The following is a 21,350-nucleotide window of genomic DNA, read 5'->3' as shown; positions in this document are numbered from 1 at the left end:
TGCATGAACCCAAAGGAAAACCCTAAACTGAGCGGTAGTGTTTGGGAAGGGCCTAATAACTATGATTTTTCTTGTTCTCCTCTGAGAGTGTCTTAGGGCTCATTATTAAGATGCAAAGAGCAGGGATGTGGAGAAGCCCATCACAAATGGAAATGGAAATGACTGCTGTTTGCATGTTCACCTGAGGTCAGGAATGGACATCATATGAACAGAATTGGCTGTCATAGGGGGGGTTTTGGTCTGCAAACATTACATAAAAATTATGTCATTTTCTACATTCATGTCTCCTCAGGCAGCCATCTGCCAGGTTTTAAGCATGCCTTAAACTAGAGGTGGGGATTGGACTCTGTCCTTCCAGTGTAGGTCTTGACGAACCTTAGATTAGGAGTAGCAAAGTTCTGCCTTCCAAATCTCCCTGACCTTCAGTTTCCATCCTCTTTGACCATTGGCCATGCTGAAGGGGGCTGATGAAAGTGGGAGTTCAACAGCAGCTGGAGAACACTGTGTTGGCTACTTCTGCCTTAGATACTCCTATGTAATATTTGTAGGTGTGTTTGCCTTGAGGGAAATGCTGCTCCCTGCCCCAGCGATGGGATTCATGGGTACAGATGCCCTAGAGGATTCCGTTGCCCTGAGGGTGCCGTTCTGGAAGTTCCTTGTGAGCCTGGCATGTTTAGCCCCATGGTCGGGGCCAGCTTCTGCCTCCCTTGCCCAGCGGGTACAGCTTGCCGTTATGCTGCTACTGTGGAGCCACTCAGCTGCCCCAGAGGTGAGACACTGAGAGATTGCATTTAACTCCACTGATTGGAGGCACACTGTTTGCTGGAGGTAGAAAGCACTCCTTACCCCCTTTCCTTGACTGTCAGTGTTATACACTATGATGCTCAAGTCCCTTCCTAAGTTACCATGATAATTTTCCATCCCACACCCCTTCAAGATCCTTTGAATCAAATCCTTGTGTGCTGCAACTCTCCAAATGATACACATTCCAGGGACCCAGCATGCATACAAGATCCTTGCATCTCTCAATCTGCAGTCTTGATCTACACAGACATAGCTGGATGACAACAGCTGCCACAGAGGGGGCAAAGACATGCTTCCTTCCAGAAGGGCCTCTAGCCATTAGCAACAAATAGTCTATACTTGGCCAACTATTTTACATAACAAAGCCAGAAACTCACACCTTTGACAAGTACCAATACCTTCCACTATCCCCCTTCATGTTTTTAGGGTTTGGTTGTTGTTTTGTTGGGGGGAGTTGCCTTCTCCCTGCACCTCACTCTCTCTGTTTTGTTTGTTTGGGGATGGATCTATCATTTTACATTTCCAAATGTGCTATCCAGCACCACCCCTGCAAATGGGGACTCTTGTCTAAATCAGTCCTTCAGTCCTTCAGTCCTCCAGACCCCTGATCTTATAAACTTAGAATTACTAAGCTGAAGGAACCTATAAATTGCCCAACTCAACCACCAATCCCTTTACACTATAAATGTAATGTATACACACAACCCCCTAATGCTTTCTTGCTTTGGCAGGTTACTACTGCCCAGCCCAGACAGCCATCCCTTTGCCATGTCCTGCTGGGACCCTGAACACCCTGGAGGGGGCGCTCTCCTCCAATGCCTGCAAACCATGCCCAGTTGGGAGGTACTGCAGTGGAAATGCTAACTGGGAACCTGATGGTAAGAGGTAGGGTTAGTTATTGCTCTGAGGTGATTCACAAGTCCTAGTAATGTTCAGCCACTGGGTGTCCAGTAACATAGATGGCTTTATGAGAGAATCAGACACATTCCTAGGGGAGTCACCTATGAATGGTTGGTAGTCATGGAAGCTATTTGGAACCTTCTTCTATTGTATTCCCTGCTTCCCAATATTTGGTTTTTAAATTATTGTCAGGTGACTTGTATTTTATAGATGTATAAGATGCTTTGAGGCATCTTGCGCAAAGCAATGAATAAATGTAAAAAATGGTGAAGATTTACAAAGGCAGGATGTCACTGATAGCAGTTAATGGATGCTGTGCACATTTCCCAAGGCCTGTTGGGGATTATGCATAATGACCAGAGAATCTGCAAAATTATATCCATATAAGCACATGTTTCAAGGTCTGTTGGAGAATATGTATATTGACCAGGTAATGTGCAAAATTCCCTCTTTGTGGAAGGGTTATGTGCACATTCTCCATGAAACCTGGTGAATATGCACAGTTCTCAGTTGATATGCACATTAACCTTTCTATTTACATGCCCCTTAACATACACACACACACACACACACAGAGAGAGAGAGAGAGAGAGAGAGAGAGAGAGAGAGATTCAGACTCTGCCTTGTTGCAGATAATAAAAGTTATGGAATGAAGTACAGTAGTAGCACACATCTCTGATTTATTAAGAGATTTCTCTTTGCCTCTGTCAGATTAGTAGTTCGTTCATACATGGGCCTGAAAGCAAGATGAGCACTGCAGCCCCATAGTTGCCTTTGACTGGACTTAACCATCCAAGGTCTTCTACCTTTACCTTACCTTCATTCATACTAGAGGAATTAGAAATATTGGCTTTTCCCCTGCCCCAGAAAGGTGTGGACCCTTCATCCATACGTATGTGAACAACACAGGAGCAAGGTGTCTGTTCTGAGCTAACATTTATAGGGGCACCTTAACACTGTTTGCACTTCATCATGTGATGTGTCCACAGCCCCTGAGAGTTCTGTTTTCCAATTGACAGGTCTGTGCTCCTCTGGGTATTACTGTTCAGGAGGAGCCTCTGATGCTGTCCCACAAAGCACACCTGAATTTCCTCTTAATGGGCCCTGCCCACGGGGGCACTATTGTCCAGAAGGCACTTGGTTCCCCATTCCCTGTCCAGTGGGCACTCTGAATAATGTTACAGGTGAGTACAGCATGGGTACTCCATGTTCAAATTTCAGCTGCTGCCACACCTGACTTTCTCTGAATGCAAGGATCCCAGTTGGTAGCCTAGCATGCAAGAAATGTGCCAAATCTTTTTCAGTGGGAGGAAATTGGGGGGAAATGGGAGGGAGAAAATGAAGGGGAAGGGACATAGCTCAGTGGTAGAGCACCTGCTCTTCATGCAGAAAGGTCTCTGGCTCAGTCTGAAGCATCTGCAGGTGAGAATGGGAATGTCACCCGTCTGAAACCCCAGAGAGCTGGTGCCAGACAGTGCGGACAATAATGAGCAAGGTTTGCAAGGTTACATGCAGACACAAGCATATTTTAGGGTGGAACTAAATGTTATTTCAGCAAATGCAAGGTCCCACTGCCACATTTTTCAAGATACCCAGAGGGGTTCTGAAGCAGTGGATCGGTGGAAGGGAGGTGTGCTTAACTGTTCTTGTCAATTCTTACACTCATACTAAAGCTCTTACTTCCCCCGCCTTGCCCACAAATCAGGTGGGATAGCAGAAAATTCAAAGCTGTTTAATTTTGTGTGAGAGAGCTGGCAGCTAGAAGAAAGCTTAGTCCCTCATTCCACACATGACCCCACAGCACCCACATAGCTTTATGAGGGGGTGCATGGATACCCCCTAGCCTCTTCCAGTGGCCATAGCCACATCATATATATAAAGCACTCTTATACCACTTTAACAGTTACTGCTTCCCTCAAAGAATCCTGGGAAATATAATTTAAGGGCACTGGGAATTGTAGCTCTGTGAGCAACCTCCTTATAACTCCCAGCCCCCTTAGTGAACTACAGTTCCCAGAATTCTTTGGGGACAGCCATGACTAATCAAGTGGTATCAGAGTGTTAAAATCATATGGTGTGGTTGGGACCAGCCATTCAGTTTGAACACATGAAGGGGCAAACAGAAACAAAATGGGGACATCCTTGATGGCGCTGAGCACACCAAACACATTGCCTAGACAATGTCTTCATTTATTTTATTCTGAAAGAGGCTGCCTTATTCACAAATAGGATTTCTAATACAGGGATGGAAATCCTAGTCAATAAGGGTTCCATAATTTTACACACCAATAGGGCAGCTCCCTTCAGACTAAAGGTGGTTGTGCATTGCCTGCTACATGCAGCATCCTTTGGAGGGGTGTGGTTTACCATTCATGTTCCCACTTGCCTTTTTACAAATTCAAACTGAACACCTATGGAGGGCTCACCTTTCCCTCCTAAAGGCCATCTCCATCCTTAGTCACAGAAGACAGCAACCTAGTCCCAATGCACTCAGCAAGTGCAAGCACTGAAACCCAGTGTTTCAGCTGAAAAGCAAAGTTTGGCAGATGAATCAACTAAAGACACTAAAGGCTAAGCTCAAGGTGGGCAAACTGTGGGGCCTCCAGCTGCTCCTGGCCTACAACTCCCCTCAGCTCTGGGGGATAGCTCAGTCAGAGCATGAGACTCTGAATCTCAGAGTCGTGGATTTGAGCCCCATGTTTGGTAAAGATTCCCTGGAGAGCTGCTGCCAGACAGTGTAGACAATATTGAGCAAGGTTTACAAAGTCCAAGTCCCATGTCAGGTAAAGATTCCTGCATTGCAGGGGGTTGGACTAGATGACCATCATGGTCCCTTCCAATTCTACAATTCTATCATTCTACAAACATTTGGAAGACCACAGGTTGTCTTGCCTGATTAGCCAATGGGAACTATTTTGAATTGGCATGGGCATATTTTAATCAGTGAAGCTGCCTCTTGGGAAATCTTGTTCAGTTTGGGTTTTGAAACATTACTTTAATAGAAGCAAAAATAAATAAAAATTGCATTTTCTTCTGCCACATGTAGGCTTTTGTTTATTAAATAGTTGATAGTCTTATCATCTGATATCTCAGAAGTTGTCTATTGAGCTGGTGATGATATGCAAATGCATTTAAAATTAATTGGCTAGCTAATTCAGTCAATCAGTTAATAGATGTGTCATTCATCAGCTAAAACTTTTTTCCATCAGAGATAGCAGAAAGCCCACTAACTTTCTAGCCACGTAACGTGAGCCAAAGTGACAGCTGCACTTTCATCCTTTCAAAGCTAAAATCTTTAAAGTAACTTGTATTCTTTGCTTGAACCTCTTAGTTTGATGGAGAAAATCAAACTCTCAAATCACAGGCAAAACAGACCTGGATGATCTTCACACAGTACCTTTTGTATTTTAAAGTTTTAGGCTATGTACACATTACCACTTATTCAGGCTCCAGTGCATTCCCACAACCATCTCATAGGATGGCCGTGCTCTGCAGTTGTTGTTGGCATCTATCTGTCTTGGGAGACAATGGAAGAGTGCAGCTTCAGGAATAATTCTCTGTTGGAGAATTACAGCACCTGCTGTGGCTGTAGAGACCGATATAAAGCAGCAACAGTGTGACGCAGCTTCCTATGTTCCTCATTCTCCAGATTAAACTGATCTCTGCCAGCTTTTGTGTCCTGTAGGAGGTTCCTCTCCAGACTGCTGCGTCCCATGCTATCCAGGATTCTTCTGTGCTGGAGTGGGTTTAAGCTCACCTACTGGACCGTGTGCTGCTGGTTTCTACTGCCCGGCAAACTTCAGTTCCTTCAGCCCAACAGCATTTCTCTGCCCTGAGGTCTGGAACATGTGCTCTGTCATTTGCTATCGCAATTTATGTGAACCTGATTATCATTGGGTTGCTTTGTGGGAGGAAGCCCTTAGTCTCTCCAGGTGTTGTGTTGGAATGAAATTCTCCCAGACAGCATGTCTAATGGTCAGGGGTGATGACAGCTCAAAGGCCACCAGTTCCCCAACCTAGCCTGAATAGAAAAATGAAATCAAAAAAGTGAGCCATGGGATGTTTCTCCCCCACCCAGCCACAGATGCTGTAATTTGATTTGTGTGTAAAAGAAAGAAAGAAAAAGCATTGGCAAGCCTGTTGTCCTCTGGTTTTGGATTCCAACTCCCAGCATCCTCAGTCAGAATGGTCAATGGGGAGGGACAGTGGGAGTTGTAGTCTATCAACATCTGGAGGGCCACAGGTCCCCCACACCTGGTGAAAATAAACAATAGAAACTAGTGTTGGGTGAGACTGGGAGAGATGCCCAGAGACATGCACAGCTGAGCATTCTGGGGGTTGCCACTCCATGGGGGTTGGGTCTGATTTGGTGGTCTGTTGCAAGGGTTTAAACCAGAAGTAGCCAACATGGTGACCTCCAGATGTTCTGGATTAGATGTTGAATATTCCCTGAATATGCCATGCCGGCTGCAGCCTTTCCCTGTGCTCAACCTGGGGCTGTGGCACAATTGTAGAACACCTTACTTGCATGCAGAAAGTCCCAGGCTCAACCACTGGTGCCTCCAGGTAGGGCTGAGAGAGACCCTGGCCTGAAACCCTGGAGTGCTGCTGCCAGCCAGTGTAGACAATGCTGCATAAGGTGGCCAACTGTCTGATTCAACTTACCGTGTTTTTATTGGATTCATTTATAATGTTGATTAATCAACATTTATTAATGTTATTAATGTTTATCCAACAATTATTGGCTGGGGAAAATTCTTGTCTGAAATCCTGGAGAGCTGCTGCCAGACAGTGCAGGCAATGCTGAGGTAAATGGACTTCCTATGGTCTTATATCTTAAGAAAAGGGTCATAGTTCAGTGGCAGAGCATCTGCTTTGCATGAGGGTAGTCCCTGGTTCAACCCTAGGTATCTCCAGGTAGGGCTGGGAATGTCCCCTGCCTGAAACCCCAGTGGGCTGCTGCCAGTCAGTGTAGGCATTATGGAACTAGATGGACCAATGGAATGGCTTAGCAGAAGACAGCTTGTGTGTTTGTTTGTTTGTGTGTGGGCAGTTAGTTAATTATTTTGTCTCAATTTTTTTCTGCTTCCTCTCTCTCTCTCTCTCTCTGCTCTCCAGGGGCATTTCTGCCAGTCTGGGGCTGCCTATCCAGCCCCTTGCCTCATCGGTGAATACCAACCAAACCGGGGCTCAGAACGCTGCCTCCCCTGCCAAGCAGGCTTCTACTGCCATGAAGCTGCCACAGGGAAGCCGAGACGCTGTCCACCACATTCCTATTGTCCTGAAGGTACAAATGGCAGCACACTAACCAGAGGGCCACAAGCTTTAACTGATTGATGTCACTGACCCATCACCTAAAGTTTCATTCACAAATTCTGAATGCCAGTTGCTAGGAATCTCAACTGGGGAGAGTTCTGTTGTGTTCAGGTCCTTCTTACGAACTTCCCATAGACATCTGGCCAGCCACTGTAAGAACAGGGTGCTGGACTAGATGGTCCTTTGATGTAATCCAGCAGAGCTCTTCTTAAGTTGTTGCATACTTCACTGATCTGTGTTTTTTATATGTCCCCTTTCCTTAGGTACTTTGTTTCCTTATCCATGTCCCGACGGCACTTTTACTCCTGTGGATATGTCTGGCCTTCAGGAGGAGAGAGGATGTCTTCCCTGTCCTGTGGGTCACTTCTGCAGGTAGTGGTGAATCCTTTCCACTGGCTCAGCAAATTCCACTGTGCCATATTGTGCTGCTTTGCTTCTTTCCTCTTTCTTGTTGTTTAGCTTCATTTCATTTTACTTAATGCATTTGCTTTTATCCTGCCTTTCTTTGCACCCACAAAACAGTCCATCAAAACAGCTATAAAGCCAGGGATGTAAATAAGGTTGAGCATCAGTAAGACAATCAGTAAAGGCAAGTGCAGGTAGGAAGAGCAAACAGTCTCTTGTAGATCTTTGGGGGCATATTTACTGAGACCTTTTGTCGGTGTTATGGAAAGGGCCAGAGGGCATGTTGGCAACCCTGGTTTTATACTGTAAACTGCTCTGTGAGTTCATTTTGAAAAGTGGAATTGAAAAGGTATCGTTTTAATGAATAATGCCTCTTCGCCATCTAAATAAATTCCTACCACTTTCTCTGCCCTAGGAGAGGACGAGTGGAGGGGAGATGTGCTGCCGGATTCTTTTGCCAAGAAGGGAGCTCAGATGCCACCCCACAGGGCCATAACTTCACCTGGAGCCCCCTGGCAGACTGTCTCTGGGGTCAGGTGTGTGCAGGACCCTGCCCAGCAGGTAACTAAGCAGTCTGCCAAGAAGCAAGCACATATGATTCAAAATTGAGTCCAGGCAGAACACAACGAGAAGTGGGGATTTAAAAATCTCCAGCTCCTGAAAGTTTTGGTGCTGGTGTGTATGGATCCAGTCCTAAGCATGTTTACTCAGAAGTAAGCACCACTGAACTCATTTGGGCTTACACTCTTCTAAGTGTGCAGTAGGATTTCAGGCTAAATGTAATTTCATCTTATTTTGGCTTGCACAAAAATAATGTGATATTGGCATCCAGGAATTTAAAATATAGATCCATCCCTGTTTTTTTGGTGTGTGTGTCTGAATATTTGGAGAAATTGACACAAAAGTGTTGATGAAACTTCTTGAGGTCTTTATAAAAATAAGATCACAAACTAATGTGGAATGTGAAGAACCAAACTCAAGAGTGGAAAAAGGAGGAACTGGGAGGAACTGAAATTGATGGATCTCTCGACCCTAATCTTTACCACAAGGCATTAAACTGTGGGGTGTTTCCTACCTATCACCCAGGATTCTACTGCCCAGAAGGCTCAGAGGCACCTATTCCTTGTCCAGATGACACTATTGGCTCTGCCCCAGGTGCAAGACAAAGAGAAAACTGCCTGCCCTGCCCACCAGGTCGCTGGTGTAAAGCAGGTCAGAATTTATTCCTGGAATCCCCTTCCCAAAACACCTGTGTGAGGCATCCCCTCCCTCCCCCTCTCCTTTCAGATCTCATACACACCCAACCAGGGACAACAAACTTGCCTGCCTTTGTGTGTCATTGGATTCCAACTCACATCGTTGGCTGTGCTGGCTGAGTCTATTGTGAGTTGTACTCTGATAACATCTGTAGTCTGCAGGTCCCCCATCCCTGCCCTAAGCACTGCAAGTCTATCCCTTTGAACACCTTCAGACCTTCTCTCTCCCTCTCTCTTCAGGGAATCCAGTAGCCCACCCATGCCCTTATGGGTACAACTGCCATGGAATGAATCACACCACCCCCAGTGGACCCCGGGCCCTCCCACAGTGCCCGAGGCAGGCTTTCCGAACAGAAATGGGGACTGAGAACCCTATTGATTGCCAGCCCTGCTCATCAGACCATCTGTGTGCAGCCACAGGTAAGCCCCCAACTTGAGGCCCAGCTCTAAACTCAGTCTGCAAAATTCCTGTTCAGCTCAAGCATGATGAAGCAGATTCCCCATCCAGGAGGTGGTTGAAATTTCAAGTAAAATGACATGAAACAGAAATGTTAACAGCAGGAACCTGCAGGAACTTTATTGTTGTTGTTTTATTTAGTGTGTTTGTACTCTGCTCTTCAGCCAAAAATGTTCCCAGAGTGACTTACATGCAATCTGTTAAAACATAAGATAGCTTAGTCAGGAGAGCATGAGACTTATTTTCAGGGTCATGGGTTCAATCCCTGTGTTGGCCAAAAGTTTCCTGCATTACAGGGGGTTGGGCTAGATGGCCCTTGTGGGCTCTTCTAACTATGATTCCATTACAGTACTTGCCCGCAGGCTTACAATCTTAAAATAAAATAACACAATGCACACAAGGGAGAAAGACAGGAAGTGTAGAGGAGGAAATCAAACTCAAGAGCCAGTTCTGAAATAATTGTTCTTATAACAACCAACTGGCACAGTCCAGGTTCAATCCTTGCCATCTCTATTTAGAAAGGATCAGGTAAGTAGGTGATTCTGTAGGAATTCTGCACTGGAGAGCTCCTGCCAGTCTGAGTAGACTGTGCTAAGTAGATAAATAGTCTGCCTTGGTATAATACAGTTTCCTATGTTTTCCCTGTGGTTTTTGAGAAACGAGCCTTGAGAACTGTTAAGCTTGCCCCACAAGCAAACCAGGTTTTTTGAGCAGGGGTGTTATAGTGAGGTTCTCACTTCCTGCCCCCTTCCACCTTAAATTGTTTTCCTGCCTTTCGTCCAACAGGAGCTGCTGCTTTTAGAGATTATCCCTGTGCTCCTGGCCATTGGTGCCCAGGAAGAAGAGAGGCTTTCCTTTGTCCACCTGGCACCTTTAGGGACCAGCCTGGTGCTACATCTTTGGAGGACTGTAACACCTGCCCTTCTGGGTTTTACTGCCCAGACCCAGCCAAGTCGGGGGTACCAAACATCCAGGGCATACCTTGCGAACCAGGCTATGAATGCCCACCAGGTGAGATGTGATCATGCATCAACTCTTGAGCATCACAGCGCTGACAATATGGGTTTCAGTAACTAATTGGGCATTCTCCCTGTGATACTATCTGGGTGTTTTGTACTTGCGAAGACCCAGGACATGTAGGCTGAAGCAATACTCTTGTGTACATGCCATACATTTAAAGCACATAGCTTTCTCCAAATCATTCTGGGATCTGAAGTTTGTTGAGGGTGGCTGGGAATTGTCGTTCTGTGAGGGGTAAACTCAACACCTCCTCCATGGGAACTATGGGAGTTGTAGTTCAGTGAGGGAACTGGCCATGGTTCTTTGGCAGAAGCTGTGGCTGCTTAAAGCCAATGGATACTTCTTTAAATGCATAGCGCAGGTGGGACATCTATTGTGTTTCCTTTCCTATAGGTTCACCTAGTCCTCAGATATGCAGGCCTGGCTCTTACTGCGGAACCCGCACAGGGGTTCCTCCCCTGTGTCCAGTTGGGTATTACTGTCCAGAAGGGTCATCCACATACAATATTCCAGGGCAGCTGTGAGTATATTTCACAGGAGGCAAAGTCTCCACGCCTCTGGAAAATTCATGCTTTAAAACGAAACCTATCGTTCTGGGGTTTCTGACCACCTACCCATCAAAAACTTTGTGTATTTCATAAATACTGTAAAGCTGCTTCAGAGTTGCAAAATCCCACACATGTAATTTGGGTGTCCCGTTCAGCATAGCCTTCCTAGTGGGGACCATCTCAGTATGGCTAACATTGTGACCCTGTGCTTGTTTACTCTGAAATAAGTTTCCCTGTCTATACTGGGCTTATCTTCAAGGTAACTGTATATAGGATTGCAGCCTCAACCCCCCCCCCAAGCTTTATTTAACAGGAGAATGTTTTTTTTTAAAAAAACACACACACACACACACACAAAACTACAGTGGTACCTTGGGTTACAGGTGCTTCAGGTTACATACGCTTCAGGTTACAGACTCCGCTAACCCAGAAATAGTACCTCGGGTTAAGAACTTTGCTTCAGGATGAGAACAATAATCGTGCTCCGGCGGTGTGGCAGCAGCAGGAGGCCCCATTAGATAAAGTGGTGCTTCAGGTTAAGAACAGTTTCAGGTTAAGAACGGACCTCCGGAACGGATTAAGTACTTAACCCAAGGTACCACTGTAATAGAAAGAGGCTTGCTCCACACCCCTGTTGACATTTTTACTCAAATGTGAGCCACCCTTTCCATGCATGTGTGCCTCTGTTCTCCTCTGAAATAGCAGGGAAGAACTATATTCCAGTATACCACTTTATTCCTGTGATTTTCCAGGTTAAGGGGTCTGCAATTATTATTTTTCTGGAATCAGTGTTAACTAACACAGAAATGAGTACTAAACATGGACTATCTTCCATTACCTTGAATGAGCAAGTGAAAGGATAAACCCATTGGGGGATACTTTCCATCTGCTGCAGAAATGTGAACTATTCACAGGAAGTCCTATTTGCTCTCTGATCGTCCTCAGCCCTGCTTCTATTTCTCAGGTGTGTCTATCCCCACTACTGCCCTCTTGGCAGTGCTCATCCACTCCTGTGCCAATCTGGTTACACAGCCCTGAACACGACAGGCCTGAGAGACTCCTTTGAGAAGAGCTGCAGGGCATGCGCTGCTGGAACCTATGGTGGCAACCTGGACACCATTCCACCCTGCCAGCCCTGCCCGCCGGGATTCAGCTGCCCTGAAGGTGATTGTTCCACACAACACCACAGAGAACAGGGAGATGGTCATGGTTAAGAAATGGGTTTCAAGGTTTGCTGGGGGAGGACACAAGAAGAAAGCATCCTTTGAGCATCTATTTAAGAAATGCCACATTTAAAATCTGAGCCAGAAGCCAAGGAACATTGGGTTGCATCAGAGTAGACCCACTGAAATGAATGAACCTCCATTAGTCACCTCCATTAACTTCAACGAGTCTGTAGGTCAAGCACTGAAGACAACCCATCATTTTTATACCACTGGTTTGTCTAGGCTGGTGCTGTGTATAGAGTGAGAAATTCCCGTTCTTCCTCTTCCCCCCAGGTACTGCAAGTTTCCTCCAGCATCCTTGCCCCCAGGGGTATTATTGCCCAGACCTAACCTCTTCCCCCAAGCCATGTCCTCCTGGTACTTATGGGAACAGCAGCCTAGCCAAGCGGCTGGAGGAATGCCACCCCTGCCCCGCTGGCTCTTTCAATCACCTCCCAGCTCAGACCGGGTGTTTTCCTTGCGGCAGTTCATCGACATCCAATCCAGGTGAGCCCACCTGTTCCCTGGCTCAGTTCCTTTCATTAGCATCATTTGGAGCTGCTTGCACAAGGGCTTCGTTTCTGCAATGTGCAAACATCTGCAGATAAGGAGTGAGTGCATGCGCTGCCATGTTTCTTAGATGAGTAGTCAACCTCCCTCTGAACCTCAACTTGCCTCCTCAAGGTGCTACCAGCTGTACCTGCCATGGTCTGAATCGAGCTTTCCAGGAGTCTGATGGCTCTTGCATTTGCCAGGTGGGATACCTTTACTTTGACGAGAGAGGGAAGAAAACACCTGACAGCAACAGCGACCAGGACTGCCAGCCCCAGGTGATGCACCATGGCTGTTGTTGCATGTGTGATGCTCTGTAGAGGCATCTTTTATAAACATTATACCAGTCTGACTTGCCCCTTTTCTTCCCCTTCTACAGGTAGAGGAGCGCTGCGCTCCTTGGGAGGTCCGCTTAGCATCCACCCGCAAATGTGTGTCTCCTGAGCACTATAACTGCTCTCTGGTCTGTGGTCCAGCAAGTGGTGAGCTCCACGCTGAACTTGGCATGTAAGCACCATCTTTTCGGGAAAGCATTACTGGGTACCAGAGAGACTTCTTCTCCTTAGCAATCAGGAGTGTAAATCTTGGCCAACTCTTATGCATTTTTACCATTGCTTGGATTTTTCAAATGGGATTAAGTGTGATGTGACAGACGTCAGCACTCTGGCCTCTTCCCCCTTACCAGCAGCCTCTGTATAGAAGGCAAGGCAGAAATAAAAAATTGTTTCATTTCCACATTTAGGTTATACATTTACAAATAACTTCCCCCTAAAAGTACATCTGGAAGCAGATACATTTAGACAGATTTATTGTTTTTATTTTTTCAAATTAAATTTATCTCCTTCCCTCCCTCCCTCCCTCCCTCCCTCCCTCCCTCCCTTTCAAAGGAGCTGAGGGAGGAAGATGTGCCAATTAGAGCACCAGAATTGGCTGCAGATCCCCACACCATGGCAGAACCTATGTTTTCTGCCCTAATATGTATGGAATGGACTTCATCTCAGTCTCGTAAACTTCATGCCCAAATACCATGTCTGTTTGCTTGGACATGTTACCAGATCATTCTTGCAGCCTTACCATGTTAACATCCACCACTGGTACCCCCTCCAGTGTCAGGTCCAAGAGGACAGGGCTGCTCCTTTCTGCCTTCCTTTCATCAGGCTTGGTGGCACTTGGAATTCTCATAAGAAGAGGCTTGATGGAGTTTCCAAACTTTCCCTGGAAGCCCTCTTGGCCCAGACCCTGAATGAATTTCTCTAAACCCCTTTTAAAGCCACCCATGTGAGTAGCCATAACTACACCTTGTAGTAACAAATCCCATAGCTTAAGGTTACCAGATTTTTTTCAATGAATCCGGGGACACTTTTCAACTTCATTAGGAATGATAGGATTTTGTCAGGGGACTGATTTGTAAATCCTGGGACTGTCCCCGGGAAACGGGGATGTCTAGTAACCTTACCATAGCTTAGCTATGCAGTATGTGGATAAGGTCTCCGAATCTCCCAACATTGGATGACCCCATTAGCTACTAGTGGAGGAGAATTTTTCTCTGCTCAACAGCATTAATGATTTTTATATACCTCTATAATTATCTTTTTTTTCTAAACTAAAAAGCCCAAACATCATATCCTTTCCTCATAGTGGAGTTGTTCCAGTCCCTGGATTGTTTTGGAGGCCAGTGTGAGGACCTGCCTCATTTCTGGATTTGATATTGTGTTTTAATTGCAATATGCCCTGGGACCTTGGGATGAAAGGTGGGTTATTGTTGTCACTGTTTTCAGTCGGAGTTCCACAATGACCCAGGTCAGGGGAAGCCAATGAACAGAGCTTAAGAACCCTTTGTTGCAGGAATGTGTTGTTGAGACTCCAATTCCCAACAGTGCCAGCCAGCATGGGTCAATGGCCAACCATCAATGGTCAACTCCAATAACACCTCAAGGGTACTAGGTTCCTTAACTCTATCTTACTGCCTACATAATTCTTCACCTGTGGCCCCTGCATCTCACAACACAGAGATCTGCATATTTCTTAGTTCTGGCACTAGCAGACACAGCTGACTCCCAGCTTATATGAAAGTAAGTCTTTCAAGCTTCTTTCCCTGGAATGGAGATTCAGACAGAAGCAGCACTGTTTCTCTCTGCTTCCCAGGTGCCACTGTGAGCAGTACATCTCCGCTGAAGAGCTGTGTGATCGGCTATGCCTCTTGAGAGCTCCACAGATTTCCCTGAGATTTGGTCCAGAGAGGGAGCTGCTTCTAAGTGTTGACGGGACTCAGGAAAGAGTGAGTGGAGAATGCCAGGGCTGAAGAGGAATGGCTCTCTCTGCATGCAGATGGATGTTTAAGGCCACATTCACATCATACACTTAAACCAGTATCATACCATTTTGAGTTGTTGTGGCTTCCCCCAAAGAATTCTGGAAGCTGTCATTTGTTAAAGGTGCTGAGAATTGTTAAAGATAAAGGTAAAGGGACCCCTGACCATTAGGTCCAGTTGTGACCGACTCTGGGGTTGCAGCGCTTCATTGGCTGAGGGAGCTGGCATACAGCTTCCAGGTCATGTGGCCAGCATGACTAAGCCGCTTCTGGCGAACCAAAGCAGTGCCCAGAAACGCCGTTTACCTTCCCGCCGAATGGTACCTATTTATCTACTTGCACTTTGACGTGCTTTTGAACTGCTAGGTTGGCAGGGACCAAGCAACAGGAGCTCACCCCGTCACAGGGATTCGAACCACCAACCTTCTGATTGGCAAGTCCTAGACCCCTATTTCCTGTCACAGAGCTACAATTCCTTCTGAAGAGGGATTCATTGTTAAACTCTGGGAATGGTTTAAAGTAGTATGATGCTGTTTTAAATACATGCTGAGTGTGACCTAAGGCTTAGAGTTTCTCTAGGACTACTCTGCTGGGGACCATATAGGGAACTCAGAGAATTCCGACAAATAACTTAAGATAAATAGCAGACTGTAAGACAAACAACACCATATTGCTTTGCAGGAGCTACCAAATACTTTGGGACCTGATGAACATGTGCAGAAAAGCCGGCAGGTGCATTTGGCTCTCTTTGGTCCCAGTGGAGTTTTTGGCTTCCTGCTTTCCAGCCCAGACATGCTGGACACTTTCCTGGCAGGTAAGATGTCTCACTTGCCACAGTTTAGTGACAGGAGTGCATTGAATTATGCATCTGCAGTCTAGGTCTTCCATAAGCACTATGCCTGAAAATAATAAGTGTGAGATGGACCCTTTGCAGGCAACCCACAGACTGTGCAACACTCCCCCCCCCTAAAATCACTTTGAATCTATGATCCAGCTAGTTTACACTTGTTCCTCATCACAACCATGTTGTATGGTTACGTGCATGTGTGAATGGTCAATCCCAGATCAAACATCACATGAGAAAACCTTCATATATTTTGAAAAGGGATACATTGCAATGGACCCCAATGGCCTGTGAGTCAGAAATGAAGGGAATATAGGAGTGTGTTACTGGACATTGATGGTTTCCTCACCCACAACATTGGTGGGTTCCCATCTCTGTAAGAACTTGTTGTCCAGTCCTCCCACCTACCCACAGAATAAGCATCTTTCCTTAACTCTTGACTAGCTCCTCCCCTTTCCATCAACTTTTCCAATCCAGGAGATTCAGAGCTGCCTCCCCCGCGGCAGAGACGTTGGCGGGAGGGAGAGGCTGTGCAATCTCAACATGCTCCACTCTTACCCACAATTCCAAACCCTGTTGCATGTCTGGCTGTTGGGGATGCCATTCTTTTCCAGCTCAGCATCAATCCCTATGGTGAGTATATGCAATTGCTTCCTGTGATGTAGGGTGAGATCCAATGCAACATAAGTGGGTATCTGCTCATAGAACTGGGCTGCTGCTTCTCTTCACTCCACCTCCTCACCCACAAATCTGTGGAGGTGGGGAGAGGAGGGCTGGGGCAGGAACAAGGTGCAAGAGCACTCTCCCCTTCTGGGGCTTTCAGCAACTAGTATTCAGAAGCATTGCTGCCTCTAACACGGGAGGTAAAAAATAGGCATCCATGGCTGTACCCTCTATGAATTTGTCAGCTGTGGTCTTCAGAAGGAAAAGCAAATTTGGCTTTGCAATTGCTACTCTTCACATTTCATTTCTGCTAGAAAGAGGGGACCCAAATTGATCCTGAGCTCAGTTCTCTTAGGAAGGTTGCACATCTGATCAAAATGCAGATCCACAGAGGGCTTGCCATTCAAGAGATAAGCATGTTTGTTTATGCATCCTTAGTCTGGCTTTGTATCCACTCATGAGTGCTTGGATGGTGTTGACTCTGTGCCCCTTCCTTACCAGACCGCCTCACTAGTCACTACCCTGTCTATCAAAAGCAGCACCTCTACAACAGCAACCCCCACTGGGATTTTGGTGCATTCAGAAGGCTGGACCACCTCATTCGAGAAACTCATCTCAACATCTCCAGGTATCTTCTGATGCTACCAAAGGAATGCTTTCCCTTCTACCAAGATCTTCAGAGGAGGCCCTGTTCATAGCCCCTTTCTCCTCTTAAGTTAGACCAATGCAGAAGAGAAGCAGAGCCTTCTCTTTGTAAAAGTCTCTCCCCAGAGATGTCTGACAGGCTAGCCAACTCTTTGGTCTTTAAGGGGGGGGGGGGAACTTTTTTTAAAAAAATAAAAAATGGACAGATATGCATGTGAATATTAGCTGTTATTTCTTACTTTTTTGTGATATTAAAAAAAACCCACATTAGTCACCCCGAGTACATTGCCATACAATGTTGTGGATCACACATTCCAAGAATCCAGTGAATCTTCTGCCAGCCCATTGCCAGCTGAGGGGGTTGAATTCGGCAGCAAACAAACTGAAGAAAATGATCCTTCCCCTTCTGCTGATGTGGTTGTCACATTAACCAATGACGGTGTTGGTTTGGTCGTTTGTGGCCTTCCGTTTTGAGGGGAGTCAGGGAGAGTCATTCACTGATTGGATTGTTAATTTACCGGTAATTGGCTGTGTTAATGGCTTTAAATCTATAGGCTAAAGAAATATTGTTCGTATTCCTTAAACTCCAGAGTGATTCTCAGTCTGCTTTACTTTATAGCTAAGAACTTCAGGCATTACACAAGATTATCAGTGAGAAGGCTAGCTTACAGCTCTTCTCCACTGGTTGGTAGGTAGACAAATAGATGTATGTACATACTCACAGATACATGTGGGGTAGCATTCAGTCACACAGTCCACACCAGCAGTCTGAAGCTGTACAGTCCAGTAACAGTTTTGCCATGTTTGTAGAAATCAGGGCTTAATTTTGTTGACATCTCTAATTTACCCATGTAAAATACTGCATGGATGACATATACTTCATACGTCTTCATCTCTCCAATATGTCTTTTCACTTTGGAGCTGGCTCATGAGTGATCTCTGATTTTACATCTCTCTTGCCTCCATTAACTTTACAGAATCTTTTCTGATGCACTTGCCAACCCTCAGAGAATCAATAAGACCTCCACTCAAGGAACTGATAAGAGGCATGAAATGCCTTTTGCAAGGAAGAAAGCTTGAGGAACAATGTTTCCCATCTTCTTCCTAGGGGAGCTCTATCATTTTGGAGAATAATCTAGCAATAATCAAAGAAATAATTTGTTGCATTCAGTAGACCAGAATCTCCATGGCCTCAGCGACCTTGAGATCATGCTGTGAATAAAACTGAAATTGCTTGAAGGTTTTTCCTCCCCTTGATACCTTTAGTTTTGGGGTAATATTAAATATTGACGGAATGCAGTAGAGCAAAAGGGCTTGTTTAAGACAGCACACCTCTTCCTTCCTCAGATTCTCCCACGTGTTCCTTGAGCCTGGAACGTACGTCTTCCGGGATAATGCCATTGAAGATCGGATGCTGATCGTGGTGGTGAATGAGGAGACTATGAGCTGCAACCCCCTTGCAGCTCCCTTCCAGCCCTCATCTCCATTCCAGCTGGCTCGGCAGGGGGTCCTGAAGCGTCAGGTGCTGAATGTCGCCCCAGACTGGGCAGCTATTGCAGGTACTATGACAATGACTCTGTAGTTTGTCTTTAAAGGAGGGGGGAAACTATGGTGCCCAGAATTCCTTGGGGAAAGCCGTGTGCTTTAAATGTGTGTCAGGTGTGCTTTAAGTCTATAGTGTGGCTCTTGCAAAGTGCTGTGTATGTGCTCCTTAAACTTTTGTGGACTTTGCTCTTTTCAGTCAAAGCAACACAACTAGGCTGCAATTAACCAGTTGTCCATCCCATATTGGCCTCTCCGTTCACCTTTATAATATCAGTTGCCCCTCTGGCATATTTTTCCAGAGGTAAGGAGAGCTGACTTCTTGCAACATGCATCATGAGAAAGCAGACGCCCTGTGGCAAGGTGACTTGAGGTGACTGATTCATATTAATTATCTGTAGCAGTTAATCTGCTTATACAAGCAGAGGAACAAGACAGAGTCTCTAGACTTCTGGTCTCCCATCCTCTGCTGCAGCAACTCTCCTCCTCCTGTGTAAGCAATTCTTTGCTGCATAGCAATAGCAGGTGGAGCTAGCAATGAGGAGCAGCCCAGGTATGCCACACCTTGCCTTAAGAATGCAAGTAATAGGTGGCTTTGCTTTCTTCAGTTTGTTACATAAGAGCAGCAAACGTCATGGTTTCCAGCACGCGCTGGTGTCAAAATAAACACACCGTGGAATATTTGCTTTGGTCTGGATTGCAAAGTAGAGCTAGGCATAGTGTGATCTCAAGAAGTATTCTCTGTGCAAGAGTTCTAAGGATGACTTGTTTTTCCTTTCTGTGCCTCAAATAGGCCAGACACTTAAGCATTGTTTCCAATGCTCTTGCAGCTGAACCGCACCCATATTTCTGCATGGAAGGAAAGGACTTAGTTTGTGGGTCACCTTGTCGCAGCAGACAAAGTGGAGTGAAAGACCTAGAGTGGAGAGACCGTGTGCCTCTGCAGATGTTACTCGACTTATAACTCCCATCTAGCCTAGACAGATCTGTCCCAGTCCATAAGAACTGAAGCCAGAGGCAGTAATTCTTCTGAATACTACTTGCTGGAAACCACAGGAGGGCAGAGTGCTCTTGTGTTCGGATCATGCCTTTGCAGCTTTCCCAAAGGCACCTGGATTATTTAATTATTTATTAGATTTATTACATAACACCCCTCATCATAAGATCTCAGGGCAGCTCACGGAATAAAATACGGGATGAAAACAAGTAAATAATTGAAACGAAACAGCAGAGCAATGGATTGCCATTATGGGAACAAAATGCAGGAGTAGATGATCCAATCTAGCAGGTTCTTCTTATGAGAGGCAAGAACCTTTGTCTCTTCTGGTGTCGCTGGGCTATAATTCCTATACAGTATACACCAAATACAATACACATTGCAATGCAAATGTCAGAACACGTTGTTTGTTGTTTAGTCGTTTAGTCGTGTCCGACTCTTCGTGACCCCATGGACCAGAGCACGCCAGGCACTTCTGTCCTCCACTGCCTCCCGCAGTTTGATCAAACTCATGCTGGAAGCTTCAAGAACACCATCCAACCATCTCATCCTCTGTTGTCCCCTTCTCCTTGTGCCCTCCATCTTTCCCAACATCAGGGTCTTTTCCAGGGAGTCTTCTCTTCTCATGAAGTGGCCAAAGTATTGGAGCCTCAGCTTCATGATCTGTCCTTCCAGTGAGCACTCAGGGCTGATTTCCTTAAGAATGGATACGTTTGATCTTCTTGCAGTCCATGGGACTCTCAAGAGTCTCCTCCAGAACACATTACACAATGCCAACTAAAACTTAATTCAAATAAATCCACAGAGTCCAAAAGCACCCGGAGGGACACAGGTCCCCATTTCTGCTGCAAACTCTGCCTCTTCAGCTTTAGCCCTGCTGCCTCTGAAGGATGGTCAGTTCAGGCCAAAGAAGCCATGTGGACTAGTGTGAGGCACCTGAACCATAGAGAAATGCCTGCTGGGAGGCTATGGGGGGTGTTAAGCAGGTGGTGGAAGGAAGCATGAACTGTGAACCATTAATGGATGCCACCTGGATAAAGTGGAGCAGGGGAAGGGAACTCAAGAACTTCCCTTAGACCACATCAGGCCTCTGAGAAGAAATCGTGGTGACCAGCTTCCCTTTGTTTAATCACCACTGTGTTCTCCTGCCTTTTCAGCTGTGCTTTTCATCCTGGGGTTCCTCACTGTGGTGTTGACAGCCTTAGTTGTTCTCCTGAGGCATCCCATCTCTGCTCCAAGCCCAATGAAGAGCTGGAAGCCGCGGTGGAGGAGCTTGGGAGAACCACACATCCCCCCAGAGTATGTGCTCATTAAAGAGAGGTGAGTGACGGAAGCCTCATCACCTATGCCACCTTGGGCATCAATTCTACTGTCTCTCAGATTCTAATTTTTTTTCAATCTTCGGTTCTTCACATTTCCACATCAGTTTGTGATCCCTCCCATAACCGCTCCCCACATTAAATGGGAGGTGCCCTTTGCATGGTCATGTGCAGCTGCAGCCCCCTGGACCCTATGCGGCACCATTAGCACAGGCTTGGCTTCGCCTTCTCCAGGTGGAATACCTGGAGGTCTCCGCCTACCTCAGCCAGTTGCCCAATCCCGCCTGGGGAGGTGTTGCCAAGGTGATCAGGCCAGGTAGGGGGAGGGACCACCCTGCCCACACAATAGGGGGAGGATCTTATCTGGGAATCAACAGTTGGCTCCAGAGTTTCTTTGGAAAAGACTTTGCTGGACTTCCTTGCTCCAAAGACAGACCTGGGGTCTTTCGCCTCTCCCCCCACCACCACAGGGCCTCAAAGGGATGGTGAGGAGCACTTGATCTCAGGATCCCCTTTTAAAGGTGATCCCCTCCCTTGGGCAGGCCTGGCTGCCCTGAGGTGGCAGG

At 46.2% G+C, this 21,350-nt stretch overlaps 1 protein-coding gene across 1 annotated transcript in view; it reads left to right on the top strand.

Annotated features, from left to right (window-relative positions):
- LOC310832291 (uncharacterized protein) overlaps positions 1-21,350 on the top strand; it is a 129,767-nt gene that overhangs the window by 85,941 nt on the left and 22,476 nt on the right. The window contains exons 56-76 of the mRNA XM_083713919.1: positions 549-769; positions 1,536-1,682; positions 2,724-2,888; positions 5,390-5,541; positions 6,823-6,991; positions 7,284-7,392; positions 7,841-7,986; positions 8,512-8,637; positions 8,922-9,101; positions 9,925-10,149; positions 10,552-10,678; positions 11,671-11,870; positions 12,206-12,418; positions 12,596-12,741; positions 12,843-12,970; positions 14,609-14,741; positions 15,456-15,588; positions 16,063-16,251; positions 16,783-16,909; positions 18,274-18,485; positions 20,623-20,785. Of these exons, the coding sequence (XP_083570045.1) occupies positions 549-769; positions 1,536-1,682; positions 2,724-2,888; positions 5,390-5,541; positions 6,823-6,991; positions 7,284-7,392; positions 7,841-7,986; positions 8,512-8,637; positions 8,922-9,101; positions 9,925-10,149; positions 10,552-10,678; positions 11,671-11,870; positions 12,206-12,418; positions 12,596-12,741; positions 12,843-12,970; positions 14,609-14,741; positions 15,456-15,588; positions 16,063-16,251; positions 16,783-16,909; positions 18,274-18,485; positions 20,623-20,785 (3,411 nt within the window). The remainder of the gene's footprint in view (positions 1-548; positions 770-1,535; positions 1,683-2,723; positions 2,889-5,389; positions 5,542-6,822; positions 6,992-7,283; positions 7,393-7,840; positions 7,987-8,511; positions 8,638-8,921; positions 9,102-9,924; positions 10,150-10,551; positions 10,679-11,670; positions 11,871-12,205; positions 12,419-12,595; positions 12,742-12,842; positions 12,971-14,608; positions 14,742-15,455; positions 15,589-16,062; positions 16,252-16,782; positions 16,910-18,273; positions 18,486-20,622; positions 20,786-21,350) is intronic.

Source organism: Podarcis gaigeae (assembly GCF_964106915.1).
Source record: "Podarcis gaigeae genome assembly, chromosome: 15".
NCBI classification, from domain to species: Eukaryota; Metazoa; Chordata; class Lepidosauria; order Squamata; family Lacertidae; genus Podarcis; species Podarcis gaigeae.
This window is presented reverse-complemented; position numbering and strand designations above follow the sequence as displayed.